The following is a 23,639-nucleotide window of genomic DNA, read 5'->3' as shown; positions in this document are numbered from 1 at the left end:
TACTGGATCAGAAAGGTGCACTGGCTGGAAGAACTGTGGTGCTCACAGACAGACAGTGTTCGTGGGGTTCCTGCCACTGGCATGGCTGAGGGCTTGGAGTGTGTGAACGGAGGTGCACTGATGGAGCTGAGCCCGAGTTTCCAGTACAGGAGCAGCAGAGTGTACTGACTCGAAGAACGGAGGTGCTCTAGCAGACAGCGTGTGTGCGTTTCCTGGTACTGGGCCAAGGAAGGTGACAAAGGATGTAGAGAGCCCCCAAAGACCAAATGTGACCAACACAGCCTGATTTATAGTGTTATTTACTAAGCTCAGAACAAGAATGCTCTGTAAATGAAAAGGGAAGCTTCTCTAGGCAGGAGCAGGAAACAAAGTAAAAAAAAAAAAGTCCCCTACAGACAAGATAAACAGGACAAAGCGTAATTATACAGTACTTCATCCCTACTTCCACACAGAGGAAGGAGGGACAAAGAGGCATGACTGACCACTAGCAAGCAAGGGTTTTAAATGACACTGAAACTAACAAACAAAATAGCTGGAAGCCCACAGAAGAAGTATACTTAAAAGTATACAAGAGGTCGCAAGCTTACGCTCGACCTAATGAAACAATTGGAGTGTTAAACCACTATGAAACAACAACAGTGAAAGTACGCACTGAAGGGAAATTTGATCTTCCTGTACAGCTGCAGCAGCTGTAATGTGCCAAGGGCCCAGCAGTGAAAAGGACACAGTACACTCAAGAGGTGGGTAGTAGTACACCATTTTACATGCTGGCATTGGGGCCAGTCAAATCCTTGGAGTGCCATTTGTCTAGCTGCAGTCACTGTCAAATTTAAAAGGCAAGAGTGGATATTACAAAGAGAGCCAAATCACAATTAACTAGCAGGCAATCCAATTAAACGAAGATTCTTGCATACCAAGGACTTTTAGGGACGCAGCAGTAAGAGACAAGGAAATGCATTGTAATTCAAATAACCAATTTGAAATCAGATTTACTTAACAATATTTTGACGTCTTCCAAAGAATTTGATTAAGTCTGTACTTGCGCAGTTACTCTTTAGGATGCCCTGCACTGACAACAATATTGTTTTCAGAACATACAATTTATTGAGCAAATAGCCATTTTTTATTGTACTTTTAGAGTAGGTAGTACTAAACAAGTTGACTGTCAAATGCTTATTTTGATCTATTCAACTTGCTTTCTCTTCAGAATGATTCCGGTCTGTAAAACCATTACATTTTCTTTTGCAAGGTTCAGAAATGGTCCTCCTATTTCACTAGTCCTTTATAAATCCTAATTTAACACATTTGCCTACTTATTTGGTTCTTTTCAAGTTTAAGGCAGTACCCCTGCCAGCAAGAATTAATTACTAGACAAACCCAATTTGCTTTTCTGGCATTCTGAACCAGTTAGGCTTGAGGACTCAGAAACAACTGTACTGCAGGAGGAGGCGGGGAGCACTGTCATTAAATAGCCACTAAACATCTTTTAAACAGTGCTTAGAGCCCTCGGAGCGGGATGCGCCCTGGGAAGGCCAGGTCAAGAGTGGACCCGTCTTTGCCCAACAGAGACTGAGCCAGACCACTCTTTTTCACTTGACAACTGGGAACAATGGGTAAGCATAAAGCCATCGGAACATGTAGCTAAGAGCCTAGAAACACAACTATAGATGGTTTCTTTCCTAGAGTTGGGGGGATTATCTTGAATGAAAATAGGGCTCATTGTAAGGCGCCTATCTTTTAGAATTAATTTGCCAGTTATGAGAGTATTACCTGCCCCTTCAGATGAGGGGTCCATTTGTGCTGCAGCGAGCCCCGATCTCTAAGTCAACCCTTGCCTGTAGCATTAACCTAGGGGCTTCCTCAATTACCCCATTGCCCCCCCCCTTCAATGAACCCGGGACAAGCCCCCTAAGCAAAAGAAGAGACCAGTTAAAGAGAAAACCTCCCAAGAAGACAGATATTACAGAACATAACCGCAGGGGAATTGTACCTAATATTGCACCTGTGTAGGAAAGTACCATCTTGCCTGGCATGTTACCCCCATTTTTCACTGTATATATGTTGTTTTAGTTGTATGTGTCACTGGGACCCTGCTAGTCAGGGCCCCAGTGCTCATAAGTGTGCCTGAATGTGTTACCTGTGTTATAACTAACTGTCTCACTGAGGCTCTGCTAACCAGAACCTCAGTAGTTATGCTCTCTCATTACTTTCAAATTGTCACTAACAGGCTAGTGACCAATTTTACCAATTTACATTGGCTTACTGGAACACCCTTATAATTCCCTAGTATATGGTACTGAGGTACCCAGGGTATTGGGGTTCCAGGAGATCCCTATGGGCTGCAGCATTTCTTTTGCCACCCATAGGGAGCTCTGACAATTCTTACACAGGCCTGCCACTGCAGCCTGAGTGAAATAACGTCCACGTTATTTCACAGCCATTTTACACTGCACTTAAGTAACTTATAAGTCACCTATATGTCTAACCTTTACCTGGTAAAGGTTGGGTGCTAAGTTACTTAGTGTGAGGGCACCCTGGCACTAGCCAAGGTGCCCCCACATTGTTCAGGGCCAATTCCCCGGACTTTGTGAGTGCGGGGACACCATTACACGCGTGCACTACATATAGGTCACTACCTATATGTAGCTTCACAATGGTAACTCCGAATATGGCCATGTAATATGTCTATGATCATGGAATTGCCCCCTCTATACCATCCTGGCATAGTTGGCACAATCCCATGATCCCAGTTGTCTGTAGCACAGACCCTGGTACTGCCAAACTGCCTTTCCCGGGGTTTCACAGCAGCTGCTGCTGCTGCCAACCCCTCAGACAGGCAGCTGCCCTCCTGGGGTCCAGCCAGGCCTGGCCCAGGATGGCAGAACAAAGGACTTCCTCTGAGAGAGGGTGTTACACCCTCTCCCTTTGGAAAATGGTGTGAAGGCAGGGGAGGAGTAGCCTCCCCCAGCCTCTGGAAATGCTTTCATGGGCACATTTGGTGCCCATTTCTGCATAAGCCAGTCTACACCGGTTCAGGGACCCCTTAGCCCTGCTCTGGCGTGAAACTGGAAAAAGGAAAGGGGAGTGACCACTCCACCGACCTGTACCTCCCCTGGGAGGTGCCCAGAGCTCCTCCAGTGTGCTCCAGACCTCTGCCATCTTGGAAACAGAGGTGCTGCTGGCACACTGGACTGCTCTGAGTGGCCAGTGCCATCAGGTGACGTCAGAGACTCCTCCTGATAGGCTCCTTCAGGTGTTGCTAGCCTATCCTCTCTCCTAGGTAGCCAAACCCTCTTTTCTGGCTATTCAGGGTCTCTGTCTCTTGGGATTCCTTAGATAATGAATGCAAGAGCTCATCCGAGTTCCTCTGCATCTCTCTCTTCACCTTCTGCCAAGGAATCGACTGCTGACTGCGCTGGAAGCCTGCAAAACTGCAACATAGTAGCAAAGATGACTACTGCAACTCTGTAACGCTGATCCAGCCGCCTTCTCGACTGCTTTCCTGGTGGTGCATGCTGTGGGGGTAGTCTGCCTCCTCTCTGCACTAGAAGCTCCGAAGAAATCTCCCGTGGGTCGACGGAATCGTCCCCCTGCAACCGCAGGCACCAAAGAACTGTATCACCGGTACCTTGGGTCTCCTCTCAGCACGACGAGCGAGGTCCCTTGAATCCAGCAACTCGGTCCAAGTGACTCCCACAGTCCAGTGACTCTTCAGTCCAAGTTTGGTGGAGGTAAGTCCTTGCCTCCCCACACCAGACTGCATTGTTGGAAACCGCGACTTTTGCAGCTACTCTTGCCTCCGTGCACTTCCGGCGGAAATCCTTTGTGCACAGTCCAGCCTGGGTCCACGGCACTCTAACCTGCATTGCACGACCTCCTAAGTTGTTCTCCGGCGACGTGGGACTCCTTTGTGCGACTTCGGGTGAGCACCGTTTCACGCATCCTCGTAGTGCCTGTTTCTGGCACTTCTCCGGGTGCTGCCTGCTGCTGAGAGGGCTCCTTGTCTTGCTCGACGTCCCCTCTGTCCCCTGACGCAATTTGCGACATCCTGGTCCCTCCTGGGCCACAGCAGCATCCAAAAACCCTTACCGCACGATTTGCAGCTAGCAAGGCTTGTTGGCGGTCTTTCGGCGGGAAAACACTTCTGCACGACTCTCCACGGCGTGAGGGATCCGTCCTCCAAAGGGGAAGTCTCTAGCCCTTGTCGTTCTTGCAGAAACCTACGCTTCTACTGTCCAGTAGCAGCTCCTTTGCACCCACAGCTGGCATTTCCTGGGCATCTGCCCATCTCTGACTTTTGGACTTGGTCCCCTTGTTCCACAGGTACCCTCGACTGGAAATCCATCGTTGTTGCATTGTTGGTTTGTGTCTTTCCTGCAGAATTCCCCTATCACGACTTCTATGTCCTTTGGGGAACTTTAGTGCACTTTGCACTCACTTTTCAGGGTCTTGGGGTGGGATATTTTTCTAACCCTTACTATTTTCTAATAGTCCCAGCGACCCTCTACAAGGTCACATAGGTTTGGGGTCCATTCGTGGTTCGCATTCCACTTTTGGAGTATATGGTTTGTGTTGCCCCTATCCCTATGTGTCTCCATTGCATCCTATTGTAACTATACATTGTTTGCACTGTTTTCTAATACTATTACTGCATATTTTGGTATTGTGTACATATATCTTGTGTATATTTGCTATCCTCATACTGAGGGTACTCACTGAGATACTTTTGGCATATTGTCATAAAAATAAAGTACCTTTATTTTTAGTATATCTGTGTATTGTGTTTTCTTATGATATTGTGCATATGACGCTAAGTGGTACTGTAGGAGCTTCACTCGTCTCCTAGTTCAGCCTAAGCTGCTCTGCTAAGCTACCATTATCTATCAGCCTATGCTGCTAGACACCCTATACACTAATAAGGGATAACTGGGCCTGGTGCAAGGTGCAAGTACCCCTAGGTACTCACTACAACCCAGTCCAGCCTCCTACAACCTGCAAAGGACTGTAATAGACGCATTGTGTATGAAGGTTAAAACTGTTTTAGAGGATTATTTTGTATCTCTGTGTTCACAGTTGGCGTCTAATTAAATTTGTTTGGCCAAGTTCGCTTCCACAAGGTAAGGCCACATAAGTAACTAGACTAATGCAAGTACTGACATTTCTACACCATGTAAAACACTTTCCCTACCAGGTGTGCACATAGGAGTAGGCGGCACTAACAGGGTAGTTAACATGGCTGAACCAACCTTTGATCAGAAAGCTGCATCAGGAAGGCTTGATGCTGCATGAAAGCTTCAATCCGAGATACCCCAGGACAGGTTGGTTTTACTGCCAATACCATCTCAGCAGTACACCATAAATTCACCTTTGCATCCTTTCATAAATGTACCACAGCTCCTTTGTGGCTGCCTTGTTCCCTGCTTAAAATCTACCCAAACTGCATCACTGGCATAACTCAAAAGCAAGGTAGCAGATTGGCTAAGTAGAAGGTTAACTTTTAAAAACGGATGCAACATTTTAATGCTGAGTAGACCGGCCTGGATAGGTCCACTGGCAAAGTCATTAGAGGGAGATTGGAGGGTGGTTAACTTTAGATGTCCCTTCCTCGGGGTCACATTCAGAAAGCCTCAGAATCATCTACTAGCCAGATCAAAGTACTGCCGATTGCGCATTTTTTTGTTTTGTTTTTTTTTTACAAAAAAATATTTCTTTTTAACAGCCATCTGAGGCAGACTGTGTGCCGGCCCAGCCGGACTTTTGAACCCAGCACTACTGCATAAGTTAGAGCTTTAAATAGGTTTGAGGTACTAGCTGATGTATGTGCAAACCATTGACATTTAGAGCAGACAGTAAATATGAATTTCCAAGTCTACTGAACCGATGTCATCTGTGTCAGGGTTTGGGGTGGAGGGTTGAACAATTCCGCTTGTATTAAAATTGGACATTGAAGTGCTGGGGGCTTCTTACAAAACCTATGGACTAAAACTGGGTGGCTAGAGTTTATCAGTGAATTTGATATTATCTTATAAGACACATGAGTTATGGAAGATATACTTAGGGATGGTTGTGTGTGTTTCACAAGAGCCCTGAACCGTCCCCCTATGGCAAAGCTAAAGCATTACTGGTGAATAACTTCTTTAGTATTATGACAATTCTTGCATCCGTCCGGATGCAAATGTTTAGACCCTCAATGAAATCTCCAGAGGCAAATCATTAATTATTTAGATCAGTTTGACTTAAGTAACACTTTTGAATTCAGCACATCTGGAGACCCATTGCGTTCCACGTTTCCAAGTCATATGGAAGGTTCAATTATGGATTATGACTGTGCTTACTGGTCAATTAGTCACTGTATTTAAACACTGTCTGTCATTTCCAACATGTATAGTGACCACAATCCTGTGATTGCTACTCTAACTACACCTAGAGGAAGACCTCTAGCTGGTAATGAGACTATGTTAAGATGAGGAACAAAGACAAATGCAGATAGCTAGTGTGCAAAGGGATGGACAAAAGTCAGTTGCTTGACAAGCTAATGAGGGATAACTCCAATCTAACGTTTACCTGCTCTTCAGTAGATGGAATGCCCCACCGGATGCTATGGCCTCTTCTGGCAAGCTGGGGTGGGGCAACTGAGGACTTCCTTATGAAATGTTTTGAATTAACTTAAGGATCATAATGTATTGTTTAATAAAACAGGCAGCGCTTCAAAATAGGCAGCGCCACAAAACCCTAAAATCGGAACCTAAATATAGCCTTTGGACAGCTAATAAACGGGAAAACAAAAAAGGGAAAAAGAGGTGCAGAGAGAGGCTTGGGAATCTCTACTAGCTTTGTGCACGTCTAGAGATGTAACTGCCTTTTTAAACACGGTTAACTGAGTTAAATATTTAGGCAACACGGTTGTGATTCTGACTGTGAATACTTCCCCTGATGGGAGGGCGGAGCACTTTAATAAAATCTATGGTCTTCTTGTAGGGAACTGCAAGTTTTCCCACTCTCAAATTAATTTATGTTGGCCCAAGTTACATCTATTAGGAGGAGACACACCATCAAAGCCCCTGACCCAAATTGGGTCCCTATGGATATATAAAGAATTGAGGTGTGGGCTCCCCTCTTTAGCAATGTTGTCAATTCAACATAGAACGTGGATTACTCAAATCTTGGAGAGTTGCTATAATACTCAATAGTTTCAAAAAGGGTAACCTTGATGATCTACATGGTTATTAGCCAATGTTGCTGCTGGATTTAACGGTTAAATTCACAGGGCTTACTGTTATGGATAGAATTACGGCCTGGACCACAGAATCAAACATCTTGGCTTGGTTTGAGTATGAGTTCATGAAAGGTGATTGCACTCTAGAACAATGCCTAAATGTATACTAGCTAATTATTAAATACACCTACGAAAAATCCTGGACTCGCCATCTGCTTTTAACACTGTAAGTAGATCAAAGCTGCAGACTATTCTACTGAATAAGAGACTAGATAAGGATCTGGTGATTCTTCCTAGAGCACTTCACATCAATCTGTCTGCCTCTGTGAAGCTTGGAATGAATGGAAAGTATACCAGCTCAATCAAACTATCTAGTTGGGTATAGCAGGGCCATGTCATAGCCCCTTTTCTGCTCCTTTCCTACACAAATGATTTGGCCCCGTGGCAAACGGAGAAGAGGACAGAAATCTCAATGGTTAAGAACAGACCTTTGCCAGTACTCCTTTACGCGGATGATAGTCCTTATTGCAAAAACCCTGAACTGCCTAAAAAAGTTATTAGATTCCTTTGCAAATTTTATTGATCGGTTGAATTACAAAACTAATCTCAGGAAAACTATTTTTATGAACTGTGGTCATAGCAAAATCGAGTGCCAGGGGTTTTCCATCAAAGGCCGCTGCTTAAAGAGGGCATATCATTTTCCCTATCTGGGTATGACTTTTGATGGAACTAAGACTTGGGGTCGCAGCTTGCATGTTAAAAACCAAAGGTTTCTCCAGTCAGTTGGGTTTGTGTTCTATTTAGTAGCCAATATTGGGGGCAAATCAATTAAAGCACTTATGAAAATATTTCACTGCAAAAGACCCCAACCCACCTCCAACCTCCTCCCCCCACCATCTTTTAGGGTTACAGGGAACTTAGCGGTCTCCAGATAGAGGAGAATCCTTTTTTCCTGCGGTTGCTTGGAGTACCCCTGTACTTCTAATAATATTATCCACAAAGAGTTAGATGTGGGTTATTTAGTAGATCAATTCACTTTCACTGTGGTGTTCTATATGGACTAACCAGCATACAGCATGAAACGGATATATTATTCTGGACTGTTAATCCTGCGCGTAAGGGTTGAAGATCTCTTGGCTCTCTTACATTAAGTTTGGCTGAGTACCTCGGAAGGGGTGGTTTAATTTAGAAAACCATAGGAGATTTTGAGGTCAGATAAACTGTAGTTACAATAGAACTTTTTGAAGGAATAAAAAAAGAAAGAGGAAGGAGTGTAGCATGCTATCATTTTAAAAACTGTCTAATAGGGAATATGCAGGAATTATTACAACTTCTAGAATAGAGCTATATGTTTTTAACCCATGATTTTATGCACGTATTGGAGGATTCATTGATTAACCGATTTTATGGAATATTCTATGATTTTCTTGATTTTAACTTTTTTTTTCAATGCACTTTAATGATCATTTTTAGATGATCCAATAAAGTTTGTTGATTGACCGAATGATGGACAAACTCAACTGCAACGCTGATTTGGCGAACAGAATGGAAACAGTCTGGTGATCAGACAGCGATGGAGGCAGACCAACTGGCTGAAATATGAATGTTAATAATTCAACCCTACATGCGGTTTGAAGAAGGAGAGGCTCTCTGCTCCAACGTTAGAGTGAGTCTCATTGGTCTGGTATGTGGCAAATCCCAGTGGCTGGTTGAAAACTTAGTGTTTTCAATGACTCCATGTGATTTCCTATTTGAAGTTCAGAGTTGAAGCTAGGACTTTTTATTCTTTACAACATTTTTGCACTTGCACTATCGGAACAAGATTGCTATTTTATATTTTTAACTAAACAATTTTGACTGAAGTATGCTTTATCTTGTAATTACAGCCTCACTTATTCGACATCAGAAGAGGATACAATATAGTGCTGGTTGTTTTGGGACCAGTATTAGGAAGTAAGAGTATTAGGAAGATAAGAACATTGAACTGTAGCCTTGGTCCGCTTTCCCTAGTTGCTGATGGCTATCACAAACACAACGCAATCCACTTGTAAGAGTTGTGTATTTCTTGAAGCTAGATTTAAGATTTATGTTTTCCATACATAGTTTCATCTCTTCTGACCAGCTTTGCTGGTCTAGTTGGTGTTTTTAAAGGTTCAGGAAGCAGAGTGTCGTTTTTGGGTAATTTCACGCTCTGAAATTATCTGCCCAAATGAGATTGTTTCAAAGGAGGGCTGTCTGGACTTTAGGCAGAAATAAAAAACCGTCTTTTCCACTTGTACTGTCAGAAAATAAACTTTGAACCAATAGGACGGGCTGCTTATTTAAAGATAAGAAGTCTTATAAAAGTTGTGCATTACATAATACACAACACCGTAAGATGCAACTGTAATAATGCATATAGGGAGGGGCGCGGCTCTCGCAAACTAAATCCTAACAGAATGGCGTGTGTGCCAATTACCCTTGCCTGGATATGAATATTCCAGATTAGAGACCTTCAAATTCCAATTAATGTTACATTTTCCACATCTCTGCTAAACATTACACTCCATTCCAATCAATGTACATCAGTGCATAGCTAAAACTCCTGGCTTTCCGATACATAGGTTGTGATGGAAGTCAAAGCATGCAACCCAGAGATAACAATAGGAATTAAGATTCTAACCAAATTTTAATTTCATATTAAAACAGATTATTACATTCGGAAACAATCTCTATTGAAGCAGCATGAGCGACTAACATATTTGCCAAAGATATCCCTGGTGTTAAAAAATGCAATCAAGTAGAAAGAAACAGCATTTGGTAACAGAGAGGAGAGCTTTGGTAGATCAATAGTTCAATGTGAGATGCAGAAGGAGAAACATTAAAGCAAGGTATTTCGGGAAATTCATTTGGAAGGCAAAAACGAAGAAAGGTGGGCTTGTTTACATGAAAGAAATACCAATAAATAGTAAAAACATGCAATTAATAAAAAGGGAGATTTTTAGCTACATCTCACGAAGTCATATTAAACACTACGATTCTAGGACCACTTATGTATTCAAAACGGCAGTGTGGAATTTTTCCTTACAGGGAGCTTCTCTAAACAGCCAAAGCCTGCGCTACAAGATTCCCACGGGAGCACATTCTGGAAATAGCAGTAAGGCAAGTGTGCAGCACACCCCTTCATTCACAGTTACCAAGTGGCCTTCACTCTGTATGTCCAATCCCATGTTTCCCACATCTGTAATTTAGAAATGTCCATTTCCAAGCTAAATGCTTTCTTAGCCAAGAAAAAAAATGTTTTAATGCATTTTAGTTAAATCATCATTAACATTATAAGAAGACCCTAAAAACATAGGCAGGTTGATGGGCCCCAACGACTCAGAAGCGATCTCTAAATAGTCTAAAGGTCCAAAGATAATACCAGGGCCACGTAAACGCTTCACTATCCACGTCCGAAGGTAATGACTTTACTAATAATTGCTTCTTCTAAAGGTTTGGCATTTTAGCAGCTTTATTTTTCCCTTTTCTGTCCTGTGCTCTTTCCAATAACGTCTTATCTTCGATTATACTGTTCATGCTTTACTGAAAGGGAAGTTACGTTTTAATTTTATGTGGCACTCTTTTTCTGCTTCACTGTAAAACATTTTGGCCAATCGCCATCAGCAGAGATGAGCTCCAGTTTATCATACGCCTAATTTATAAGGTTTCCAAAACGTGTTCCTAAATACATGTGACTGACACGTTTTCTTTACAGGCCCAATTTTAATTTTCATAAACACATAAAGTGGTGTGTGCTCAAGAAAACAAAGTTCCCTGTAGCAATGCTAAAAACGTGTGCATCTCCAGAAATAAACATGATTCGCACACTATACCATTAACAGTTAGATTAAGGTTATTACCAGACAAGAGACTACTTTTATAATGCATGTGTCTAATGCAGAGAGAGCCCGGGGCGGGCCTTAGAGCATAGACTACGTATTTGCAGATTTTGGCAACTCCGCATAGGCAGTTTTGGTTGAACTTGTCTGACTTCGATTGCTTGATACAGTTGTTACCCAGTTAGCTAGTTAAAGCGCACAACACTCCTTTCCCGGAGGCAGCAGGCTATAGCACTGGTCTCTACTGGTGTGCACAATATTAAACTCACTAAACTGCTTACAACATCCGGTGGCGAAAGACATTATGTATCAGATGCCTTGAAGCATCCTGGACCGTCTCACAAGGGCCGAGCCGCACTCCCAACGAATAAAGGACACAGGGTGATTGATGATGCAGAACGTTTTTTGGCCAGACATTCCTTATTGTTGCAAGTTAACCTAGAAATGAAGGAATCGATTGTGTGTGATGATTTGTCGCCCAAAATAGCCAACTGGCAGAGAAAGGCCCTGTTTCAATATAGCGGGTACAGCTATAGGTGGCGTCCGGACATGAGAAAGGGAGTCAAAGACGGAGGCTGTCAGTGAGTCAATGCGAGTGGAGCCCCTCTGTAAGGGTGCAAGCTGTGAGAGAGAATGCTTTGTGTGAGTGCTGACCTGGAGCTTCCACTGGAGAGGACTTTGGGACTGTGAGCAGAAATTAAAGAAGTCCTGAAGTTGAGCTGGTTCCTTCTTTCCTAAGAGGGGATTTCTTAAGTAATTCCACAAACCTGTATTGTGGTTGACTTGGGCTGATAGAGCAACAGAGAAAGCCACTTCAACATGACTCAGGTAAACCTAAACCAATTCACAAAACGAAGAAAAATGAAATATCCTATTGACTTGTTTATTTAAAAACTCCGAAATGCATTGTTTTTGGGGTCACTTTTAGAGGGCATCTTAACATACGGTAACAGAGGATAATATTAACTGTACATCCGATAACTGCTAAGATGGTAATGCTTACAACACCCTGTTTAGTTATAGAGAATTCAGTAGGAGGGTGCTACACTGGACCGTATCCTTGCTACCCAGTGGATACATAACAGGTAGTGGTCACGCCACATCCAACACAATATCTAAAATGCCACAGAGCACACCATAGAAGTAGTAGAGGACGTGTTTTGAGATTTCTCAATAGATAAGCAAAAAGTACAAACACTTCATGGGTACAGACTTCCATTCTTGAATAAACAAATATTTAAGTGCCTACACATGCAGAAATAGCAGAGTTGTCCCACATGTATGCATGTACGGATAAGACAGCTTAAAAGCTTAAAATCTTTGTGTGCCTCAAGAAGTGGGTCGACACAGTTAATTATGAGATTTTAAGGGTTTTTTTATATTGTTGAATCAATACAGATGCAGTGCCTTCACTAATACTGAAACATAACAAAGAAAAAAATAAACTGGTTGTCTGAACACTTTGGATAACATCCCTCTGCTGTACAGATAAAGGTTACAAATATGAGCATAAATTTCATATTAAAAAAAAGAGTGTGAAAGTGGTGAAAAGGGTCTCTGGAAGACTGAATTATCTTTAGACTGCTAAAAATTCAGAGCAGATTGGCTTTCACTTCGAACATGTTAGGCGACTAAAGTGAATTTCAAAGGTATGAGATGTAGAAAGGAGGCTAAAGAATGTTGTTGGCATCCTTTCTTTTTAAAGTATTACCAACTGAAGCAAAACACTGTAGAGTGGCTCAACACTGCACACAACTGAAATAGTAACTATGCCAACAAGTCTAGCTTATGAAAGAAGGTGCCTGGGATCATTAAAGGAATTAGGCACTCAATAAAAGCCATCATACATGCCCCTCTTGTCACTCATCCTTGGACTAATGCAACCTTTCATCCATACACAAGCTCATTCTTGGATTCAACCCCTGACACAACCACAAGAAAACACAAAAACTCAACAAAATATGCATGATAAATTAAAGGAGTACAAATAGAAATACGAAAGCGCACTGCCATCTAACAAAACTAAATGTAAGAGCAGATGTCCGTCTAGAGGTGAGATGGTACATGGTCTATTGTTATTTTAAAGTTACAGCATGGCTCGAGATTTAGAACAAACATGTGGGTCATACTGAAATGGTGAGGTAATTACATACCTTCCCGCACTATGGACAAAAGAATTCCATAATGGGCGCCTTTGTCTAGAGGCGGTGGCCAAGCAGGATGCAGTGCACTGCAAATGAAATAAACAGCAAGCTTGCGAACAGTCAGCACTGCATGGGGAGCTGTAGTATTCTTTTAAGAAAAAATCAAATAAAAAGAGGAGAAGCAAAGAAATGAAGGGGAAGTATAAAAGGAGAAAACTGACAAATAAAGCACAGGGACACCAGTCCTGACACTGAAGCCCACTCATTCACTGGGCAAAAGAGCCATGACTGATGTGGACTGAACCATTACCCTATGTAGTACGTTGTCATGGGTGAAAGCAGAATTTAAATGACACTATAGGTTTTATATACTAACAAATTTATGAATATAATGATTTTTAATACAAAGTCCTGGCAGATAACTAAGCACGTCACGCCTTCCACAGAGATTCTAGCAAGAATTATTACAGTGTGTATCTCCTACCCCTCGGGTCTTTGAAAGGGGGTAATCAACTCTAAAATCCTTCCCCACAAGATAATCTGATCAAAGCCAAGTCTCATGACTACCATGGAAATCTGTGAGTTAAATTACCAAAATATCTATTTATAGCCTGTAACACAATGTGATAACAACTCAGAGTTAAAGGCTGAATAGGCTGAATAAGTATTTTTTCACATTAAATAAGCAGGCCTGCTGCCTTTGTCATAACTTTTCATAATAAATGGATAAGATCTATGGCACTGGACATAACGTTTGTCAGTGTACCAATCAGGCCTATAGTTGGTCAGCATAACCAACCCTAGTCTACAGGTTTGAGTGTAAGCATTCCCCCACATGGCAATCAATCATCAGGCTCACAATCATAAACTTACAAAGATATACAAAAGTACAATGGGCTAACCAAAATACTTTCTCTCCAAAGAGGGCCTAACAAGCATTCTCTAGAGCAAATATTTTATAACAATGGTTTGTCACAGATGCAACCCACAACAAACTCCTGCTTACTAAAATAACCTATGACACTCCTTGCAACAAAAGCTATCTCTCCTTTCTTTCACATAGAGAAATAACAATACACTCTTAAATGAGCTGATGTTAACATATGCTAAATATGTCCATGTGGTATGTCATAGCTTGTAGAACTTGTGGTATGTCAGCTTGTTGAATTTGGAACTGAGAAGAGTAAGGTGGAATCCAGTGGAGACGGTTAGAGGGAGAAGAGCGTCGAGAAGCTGGCAGTTGGTGGAGCTGGATGGGGCCTCTGTAATGAAATAAAGCTACCTTCGTGAACCTAATACGGCTCTCCCTTATTTGTGGACACAATCTTACACTGGCGATGAGTGGGATGATTTTTTTTCTTCCCCTTTACTTTACTGAACACAGAGGCCTCAACATAATTACTGTCGCAGAGGAGCAACGGAGAGCTTCCAAGAACAACGGAGAGGTGAGCGACCTTCGTGAACAACAAACAAAAACTATTCTATTCAATTCTGTAATTTTAAAAGGGACATTTAATATCTCCGTAATAATGTTTCCTCTCGACGAGCGTTTCCATGGAAACTGACTAGAGCTCACCCGCTCAGCTGTGTTTACTCTAAACAGGCGCTTGACTCGCATTCTCGCACGCGTGCGAGTTACCATAACAACACTTACAGTGTCCTCCTGACAACGCGAACGATTCAAACAGTGGAATACGCGAGGACTTGTGCAGCGTTTCCTCAAGTACCATATTAACGCTGTCAGTATTCATATATTCTGGTAACCCCACCAGAGCGGAGACCACCTCTCAGACTAACGCCTGAGCGAGTTTTGGAATTCAGAAGGGAAGGAAACCAACCGCTACCGAGTTTTACAGTTTCAGCAACATCTGTTAGAGCCACGCATATAATAAATCCATGGTCCGTTGTATATGCCACATGAATATCACCCTAAAATAAACACTTTCAGTCAGCTATGCATTTTTAAAGTCTTTAAAGTATTGGCCACTGACCCAATTAAACTGTCTCTGGAAACCTTCATAGCACTGACTTACACAATACAAGCTAACATTAAGTTACAGATATTCGACCTTCAGGGCCACTAAACCACTGGCCTAATTGGAAGCACCTTTACAGTTAAAGAAGTCTTTCAAAACATGTTTGCATAAGGAAGTGACACCTTTAATAATTTTTCTTTCCTTGTTTTTGTGGATGGACCATTAGTGTGATTACAATGCAGACCGTCACTGCACCCCCCTTTTTCCTCGCTTTACCAGGAGATCCACCTATAAAGTGGCAAAAGTGGAAAAAAGTATTTGAAAGATATTCCAAGGTCTGTGGTGCATCTCTTAGTGTAGAATGGAAAACTGCTCTACTGTTGCATTGCCTAGGTTCTGAAGGACAGGAGGTTTTCGATAATCTTCCAGACATAACTAATGAAGATCTAAATGAATATGAAAGTTGTATAGAGAAATTGGACAGACATTATATTCCCACAATTAGCACAATACTTGAGAGATATCACTTTGGAAGGCGAAACCAAGAGGAAAATGAATCCGTGGGGGGATATGTTACAGCGCTAAGAAAATTAGCCTCATCTTGTAAATTTGGAACTTTGACAGAGGAAAGAATCAGAGATCAATTTATGTTAGGCTGTAACATAGAAAGAGTAAGAGATGAGATTTGGCAAAAAGATGATCCATCACTAGAGGAAGTTTTGGTTTTGGCAAAGAAAATTGAACATTCTCTCATATGTGTAGAGACCATCAAAAAGGAGGAATGTAAAAATGATACTGTACATATAATTCAGAATCTCACGGGAAAAAAAGAAAGACCAGAAGGACAGAATTATAAAAAAAAAGACAGGAAAAATACTTTTCAAGGGAATTGTTTTAGCTGTGGCAGACAAGGTCACATGGCCAACGACAAAAACTGTCCGGCTTTAAAGGTGACATGCACGTTAGGTAAGAAAAAAGGCCATTACTCCAGTGTGTGCAGAACAAGAAGTGGAAAAGGCAATGTTTTTGAAGTTAAGAACAAATTGGATGTAGGGGAAAGCGATGACTTTGAATGTGGTCAAATAATCCCATCCTCGACGCCAGTGTAAGATTGTGTCCACAAATAAGGGAGTGCCGTATTAGGTTCACAAAGGTAGCTTTATTTCATTACACTACACTAATCTTACACTAATTACTCAGAGCCAGACATCCCAATACTTTGGTATCACCTAGGTGGGTCAATGACATGGAAGCAAGAACTGGGGTGGTGGTGTCGGATGAGTCTTGGAGACGAGATGAAAAGAAAAAAATAAAAGCTCGTAAGGATTATTTTGATCACAGGAAGTCATCTCGCGCAACCAAAGTTAAAGTTGGAGATTGGGTGTTGATTCGCAAGCCTGTGGGTAAAGGAAGGAACGTGGATAAAGTCAAAACTATAAGGGTAGTGAAGCTGTTCAACAATGCAGTAAGAACGGCGGATTCCAAGATGTGGGATCTAAATCGTGTGGAGGTACTAAAATGTAAAAATGTGTGGAATTAACTTATATATATATATATACATATATACATACTGTTGTTTTTGTTTTTCTCTTCCCTCCCTTCCTTGTGTTTTTTTTTTCTCTCTTTTCTCATTTCTCTTGGTTTGTAAAGGGGGGAGGTGTGTGGTATGTCATAGCCTGTAGAACTTGTGGCATGTCATAGCTTGTAGAATTTAGAACTGAGAAGAGTAAGGTGGAATCCAGCGGAGACGGTCAGAGGGAGAAGAACGTTGAGAAGCTGGCAGTTGGTGGAGCTGGATGGGGCCTCTGAAATGAAATAAAGCTACCTTCGTGAACCTAATACGGCTCTCCCTTATTTGTGGACACAATCTTACAGTCCGGTCTACTGCTTTTATAGTAATATTTAATAATTAAAATATCACCACTATAGCCATAATCACTGTCTTGCCACCATAACCATAACCCCCGAGCCAAAAAGTGCAATACAAGCACTCTTTTCAGAGGAATTACACAATGTCAGCACTATCAAATCTCGTACTCAAGGTAACCAAATAAGCGATTTGAGCCTAAGCCCCTCTTTCTCAGTTGTACTCTAAAAACTCCTTTTTTGTTGATCACAAAATTGACTATGTTTAAAGTGGCACTCTTCTTGTATTGTATCCATAGATTACAAAGTTTTGATCTAAAAGAATGGTTTGGGTTTCCTGCAGGAGATATTGATTGTGGTTTTGGAACATGTGTTTAAAATCACTCACCTGAAAAGAAAATACATCCCCTTCCTCTGTTTTTTCTTGGCTTCAGATTTATGAATCAACACATTTCAAAGTAAAAGAACTTTCTCCTTTCATTTAGATATTTATTGTGAAAAAAATAGAAATCTCTTGGAAAATAGATATGTTGGCTTAAATGAGGTGAAGGCTCTTTTATCTGCTTTGGGCCAATAGAAGACAAACAGATAAGATGGGTGAGTTAACTCATTTCTACTTAACACCGATAGGCAGGCTGTGGGTAGTGCCTAACCAATCTCGGATTAAAAGGTGGAAAAATCAACACATTACACACTTAATATACTGTCATCAAGTGAAACAAAAATTCACATATAAAATCCCTGCCACATAATTTTTTGGGGTGGGGAAGGCGTGGTGGTGGTGGAGGAGGAGCGCTGGGGGGAGAAGTTCACGCACACAACCACAATAAATTCCTATTTACCTTTTCTACACAGTTTGAAGGGACTTCCCTCCTCCATCCCCTTCACACAAAAAAAATCAAAACACCCCTAGAGAAGGCTCCAGGAAGTGGCTGAGGGGGTCAAGCAAGCTGTCAGGACAAAGTGAGTATATCTACAGTTCACGATGGGAGGGATTAAAACAGGAAACACTTTTCAGTGTAATGGAGAGACCTACCCGGCGCAGGTGGGACATCATGCAAGACGGCACAGTCATATTTTTACATGATGTTTTGTCAGTAGTTCTGAAACCATTTTAAGAAATGGGGTACAGGCATTATTTAAATAATTTCTAAATTATGATCTGACAATCTCAGCTCCCGAAATACTTTCAATGTGAGGGTGCGGTAACAATCGCAAGCATTACCAATTCCAACACATATGCTTTTACTTGTAGAGATATGTATAGTGCACTTATGGCATGAAAGGGCCAAAAGAAGAGGTAGATTTTGCACAATCCTTGGGTAGCAACATCTCCTAAAGTCGAAATGGCAAAATCTAAGACGTACAGTGTCTACGTTTAAATTTACTTTTCTCAAAATGAAGTAACAGAAGCTTCTGAAACAGGAAAGGCACTTGCTTTCTCAAACCATATGAAGATATTTAGTTAACGAGAACAGTTTCCCCATTACCACAATGCACAGACACTGTGCTGAGTTCCAAGAAGTAGTTAACAAGTGTGGATCCTAAGCAGCTTCCAGGCTTCAGTATAGAGTATCCCAAGTATCTGAGGAAGCATGCAGCATGCCAATGAGCACAATGGCTCATGATTAGGTTCAGCATGCATTCCAAAAGAGCCCTTACCAGAAGCAGAGGGCTATCAACCACTTTGACAAGTCTTATGTTGGTCTCTGAAATACCATATTTAGTACTAAAGGCAATTGTGCAGGGCTCCTGAGAAAGGCTGTAATTTAAACCACCTTTATGACTCATAAATAGCCTGGTTAAAATGTACTTTGTGTGGGCAAGACTGAAACTTGCTTGAGTGCATGACCGAAAGCGTACTTGTTCAATGTCAGCCGTGCGCTTACCTGGAACTCTATTAATTAAACAAGATCTAGCATTATAAGACACACTGTGAGTAGAATATTAACAGCACTGTGTAACTAGAAGCAAATGTAAATTTAGAAAGGTGTCCGCAGATTAAAAGGGTTGGCTTAAAAACCTGCTAATATAAATAATGCATGTGGTCTAAAGACTGGACAAATAATTTAAGGATGCAGCAACCAAACCTATAAGTACGGCCGTTGGAATTATGGGATTCTCTGGCTGTGCTTTTTTCCGAATAATTATGGATATGCCGTATTTGCCTCATAATCCATCATCTGTTGCATAATTTGATGATCTTGATGATAAATCATTTTTTAACGTGAATGGATCAAAAGATACTAAAAACTTGGAAACACCTGTTCCTGCACAATAAACGGTCTTCACTAAGGCTGACTGGTCCTTTTTCATAGCTTAATCCTGTATTTAGAGGTTAAACCTATACTAACAGGGTGACATTTTTCCCCAACCCTGTTACCATGTGTAAAAAATGACAAAATACAAACTTAGTATTACAAAATGTGGAACATTACGCTGCATAATTTGCCTTTATCCTACATAAATTGGTCCTCCTCCTTTCACATAATTCCAGTAGCCGTGCATAAGAGTAAATAAACATGGACATTTTTTATGTTTTTGAAGAAATGATAATGAAAATTCCCACACTGCATTCTCATGACTTCACGCGCATCTCAGGCTCAGTTTTGCAAGTGCCAAAATTATTTCGCTAGCGAAATTGTGTACTAAAAACGCCACTCTTTAGCTGTTAGCGAGAGAGAGGTCATCCAATTCTAGGGAACACTGTGATGCCCCCGAAAAGTACATAGCTCATGAACATGGACTATTGTTTCTGCAAAGGTCATGCTCACCTCAGATGACCAGAAGAGATGTATTCTATATATATGGGAAGGGTACGCTTCTAAAGATTATAATGAAAGCTTATAGGGACACTCATTAAAATGCTAGCGATTTTCTTCCTGGTTTTGTGTTTCATAATGCCTGTGCTAATGGTTTGCTTATTTTCTCCTAATTACATTGCACATTTTATACTCTCGATTGGAGCGCAATAAAAATGTATAACTATGTCACTGGACCTCTCAGAGCCAAATTACTTTGCTTGAGTTTCTCTCAGGTCTGAAAACAGCCTCATATCTAATTAGTTTCCCATTAGGGACCCCATAGAGAATTAGTGAGACTCCTTTCTAGTTCTACTGCTCTGCGGGTCTCCAGGCGAACCACATGGTTGGAGGGGCTACAAGAAATCTAAGCAGGGGAAGGGAGACAACTCTTTTTGGCCTACAAACGTTCCAAAGTTTAAAAAATAACTTGGCATATTAATGGGATGTTAGGCCGGACTGCTGCTAAATGAAAACGTCCTGAAAGTCAGAAAAGGCCACATGAAAATCTGCTGCCCAGCCAATTACCATAAAGAAGGTGCACACTGAGGGTGAATGGCGGTTAAAGGCATTTGCGAGTCTGTAACAGGGCAAACTCAATAGTCAGTGCTGGCTGTTGGACTCTCAAGGGTGCTGGTAGCATCAGTATAATAGTTGTTCATCACACTGTGAAGAGGGCTTCCTTATTTGTGCCTTACATAACAGAGAGTGTTTGTGATTTCAGAAAAAAAGAATTGTATTTAAGGTGAACTGCAGGCTCTTAAACCAGAGGGATGTTCCTTTTTAGTTCAAGCGTAAGTGTTCCACCTCGTCTATACTTTTAGTATACTTCTTATGGCTTAAAGTGATTTAATTTGTTGGTTGCAGTGTCCTTTAAACATTCTTGCTCGCTAGTTGTCAGCTCTGCTTTTTTCTTACTCCTTTTTGATTTTCAGAGCAGTGGCCAACAAAAGTATTATTCGACTTTGGTTTCTTTAACTGTTGCTGTGACTGACTACTTTTGTTATTTCTTTGATGCTGCCTTTTCACCGTGGGTGTTTTAGGCTGGTAGCTGTCTGCGTTTTATTGCAGCATTCCATTCCTCCCAACCCCTCCCATGTCGCTGACATTTGTTCTGGCTTTATTCCAGTGCTGTCCTCATTTACCTCTGGGTCCTGGAACATTTGCTCCACTATTAAATCTTTAATACAAATAGCTCCTAGTCTTAGTTTTTTTTAATGTTAAGTTACCACCGTCCAGCATCTGTTGATTAATGTTCTTTCAGTACAGTCCAGCGCACGCATTCATTTAATCATGAAGTACGCTTATTTTTGCTCGTATCTATGTAACATTAAAATAAGCCTATTTTACATAAGAAACACCTGGTGCCTAAACGTTTAGCTCATTGCTCAGGAAAGGCACAATATGCCCTTTCTTGTAAAATGTAGCTAAACCTAGAAGCAATGATGTGAAACATACAGAGCCCCCCATCTGGAGTCTCTCTTTCCAGGGCCCCTCCCTGCCAGCCCTCAGGACATGGCACACAGGGCATTGCTTCTCTCTTTTACTGGGGCCATAAATCTTCTCAGGCTGCTCTGCTATTGTTAACTTCATTAGAGCTTTGATGAAATGCGTGGCAAGAATGCTTGAAAGACTTTTCATTCTGTTAACATTAAAAGTAAATACTTTCCAGACTTTTTTCAGTTTCTATTCAGACATTTACACAACTCGAGGAAGTGAAGTCATCTTCTTGTCTCTCCTCAAGGGTTTGTGATTTCTAATGTCAGTAGCTGCCAGTGACTACCAAAACATGGCAGGAAAAGACAAAATTATGAAGCAGGGTTGACCAATTTATGTGTCAAGAAAAGTCCAGTTCTGAATTTACAATGCCAATAGCTCTAACTCAAGAAAATGAAAGACCTATTGCATTGCAAATGTTTGTTCTTTGGTGTAACCTAGAATATTAACAAATGTACCAGAGTTAAGACGCAGACACTGGTAAATGACTGCAAAAACAACGTGCAAATATAAGTTGCGATTAATTTTAAAAGGCAATCTTTAATAACTTCTACATATAAAGAAACATTACTTCAATGTAAAAATACTAATTTTCTCAACTTATGTTACTGAAGGCAGCGCTTGCCCTTAAATCTGATAGGTTTGTTGTTTTTGTCGAGGCACTACTATCACTCTTACCAACAGAGCCATACTCAAGAGTCAGGCGATGGAGAACACGCAGTTCACCCAACTGATGCTATAGACAAGAGGAGGCATGCTTCAACAGCAATAAGTCTTATTTGGAACACAGACCCACCCGAGTCTGCATTCAAATTAAGCACGTTTCTAAGCCTTCCTAAAAAGAGGTATATTGTGGATCCAAAATACCCTTCATGGGTCACAATTTGTCAAGTCTGTAGCGTTTTATGGTTTGTGACAGCTGCACATGCTGAGCATTAATGAAAGTGACGCTAATGATAAACTTGCAATTGATATTACACAACGTGCTTCCTTTACCCAGCACTATTAGACCAGTCTAAGTTCATCCTCAGTATCACAAGGAAAGAGAATGTTAATTCACTCACCCAAAATATGATGTTATAAGTGAATAGCAGATATTTGTAACAGCAGCTCACTTCCGCAGTGGAATATCGGTAATAGTGCATCTTCTAAAACAGCAAAATCTGCAGGCAAGAAAATTAGATACAAATGTTATATGAAATACCCCATACCATGATTGGATCTCACACAATGCAGTGGTTTCAAAACAGCCAGGAAAGAACATCCTACAGTCAAAGTGGCATCTTCTGAGGGGTCAGTTCCAATATGGTAGAATTAACCAGACTATTAAGTTGTAACAATGAATTTCTCAGATGCCAAACAGACCTTCAACTAAAGCATGGGCTATTTAAATGGTGTCACTTGGTGGGCTGTTAAAGAAGCACATTTCGAACAGGCATTTAAAGTACAAAATGAGCCACAGGATTGCCAGTATTGATTCAATAAGAATGATAAGCCAGTTCAGAAATAAGGTCTTTAACATTTCCTTTCTACTTTTCCCACGGATTTTACACTTAATATCTATAACAATGTTTGTATGCAATTTGAGGATTATCTTTCATACCATGGAGATGTACCTCTCTTTACAAAGCTTCCAAGAGGACCCTGAGGGACCTCTTGCAGCACACCCAGATTCTGGACATGAAGAGGTGCAGAAGGGTTCGCCCAGAGCAGATGTTCTTGGTAAAGGTTTTTATCCATTGACTGGTAAGGAAGTAGCCAAGCATTGGATAAGCCAACAGATCTCATCATAAGGACCTATTGGTGTTACCAATGCCTTTTGAGCATGGTCTAGAGCTAACGGCTTTTTCTAGACGATAAGCAGGAAGGAAGCACATTAAAACTAAGACTGAGGTTTTTGTTATTTAGTCTCTGAGGATTTCTCCAATTTGTTTAGTAGGGCTTGGCCACAGAAGAATTCCATGGTGGTAATGTCTACTTTACAAAGGAGAAGCAAACGTGCATTACTGCAAATGTTCCTTTGGGAGAAAGGAGTGAGATACTGGTTTTCACAAGAGTGGCCACTACCCCTACAATTAACATCTACAACACTGTTGAAATTAAGAAACTTGGGAGTTCTTTTTCATTCTAAGCTCTTTCATTCTTCAAGACAGCGCTGCGGTGAAGGCTTGGTATAAGCCTTGTGTATGCAGTCAGCGGGTTAAGAGTCAATATGACAACTTCAACTCCCAAGTAGTCTATCAAGACATGGATCATGGTATATGAACATTAAAAAGATA

General features: G+C 41.3%; 1 protein-coding gene across 1 annotated transcript in view; it reads right to left on the bottom strand.

The window, feature by feature from the left end:
• TSPAN14 (tetraspanin 14) overlaps positions 1 to 23,639 on the bottom strand; it is a 292,700-nt gene that overhangs the window by 150,913 nt on the left and 118,148 nt on the right. Inside the window, exon 2 of the mRNA XM_069240648.1 lies at positions 22,425 to 22,523. Within this exon, the coding sequence (XP_069096749.1) occupies positions 22,425 to 22,505 (81 nt within the window). The 5' untranslated portion in view covers positions 22,506 to 22,523. The remainder of the gene's footprint in view (positions 1 to 22,424; positions 22,524 to 23,639) is intronic.

The sequence above is a fragment of the Pleurodeles waltl genome, chromosome 6 (assembly GCF_031143425.1).
Source record: "Pleurodeles waltl isolate 20211129_DDA chromosome 6, aPleWal1.hap1.20221129, whole genome shotgun sequence".
Lineage (NCBI taxonomy): Eukaryota > Metazoa > Chordata > Amphibia > Caudata > Salamandridae > Pleurodeles > Pleurodeles waltl.
The sequence above is the reverse complement of the archived record's forward strand: the minus strand, read 5'-3'. Positions and strand labels throughout refer to the sequence as shown.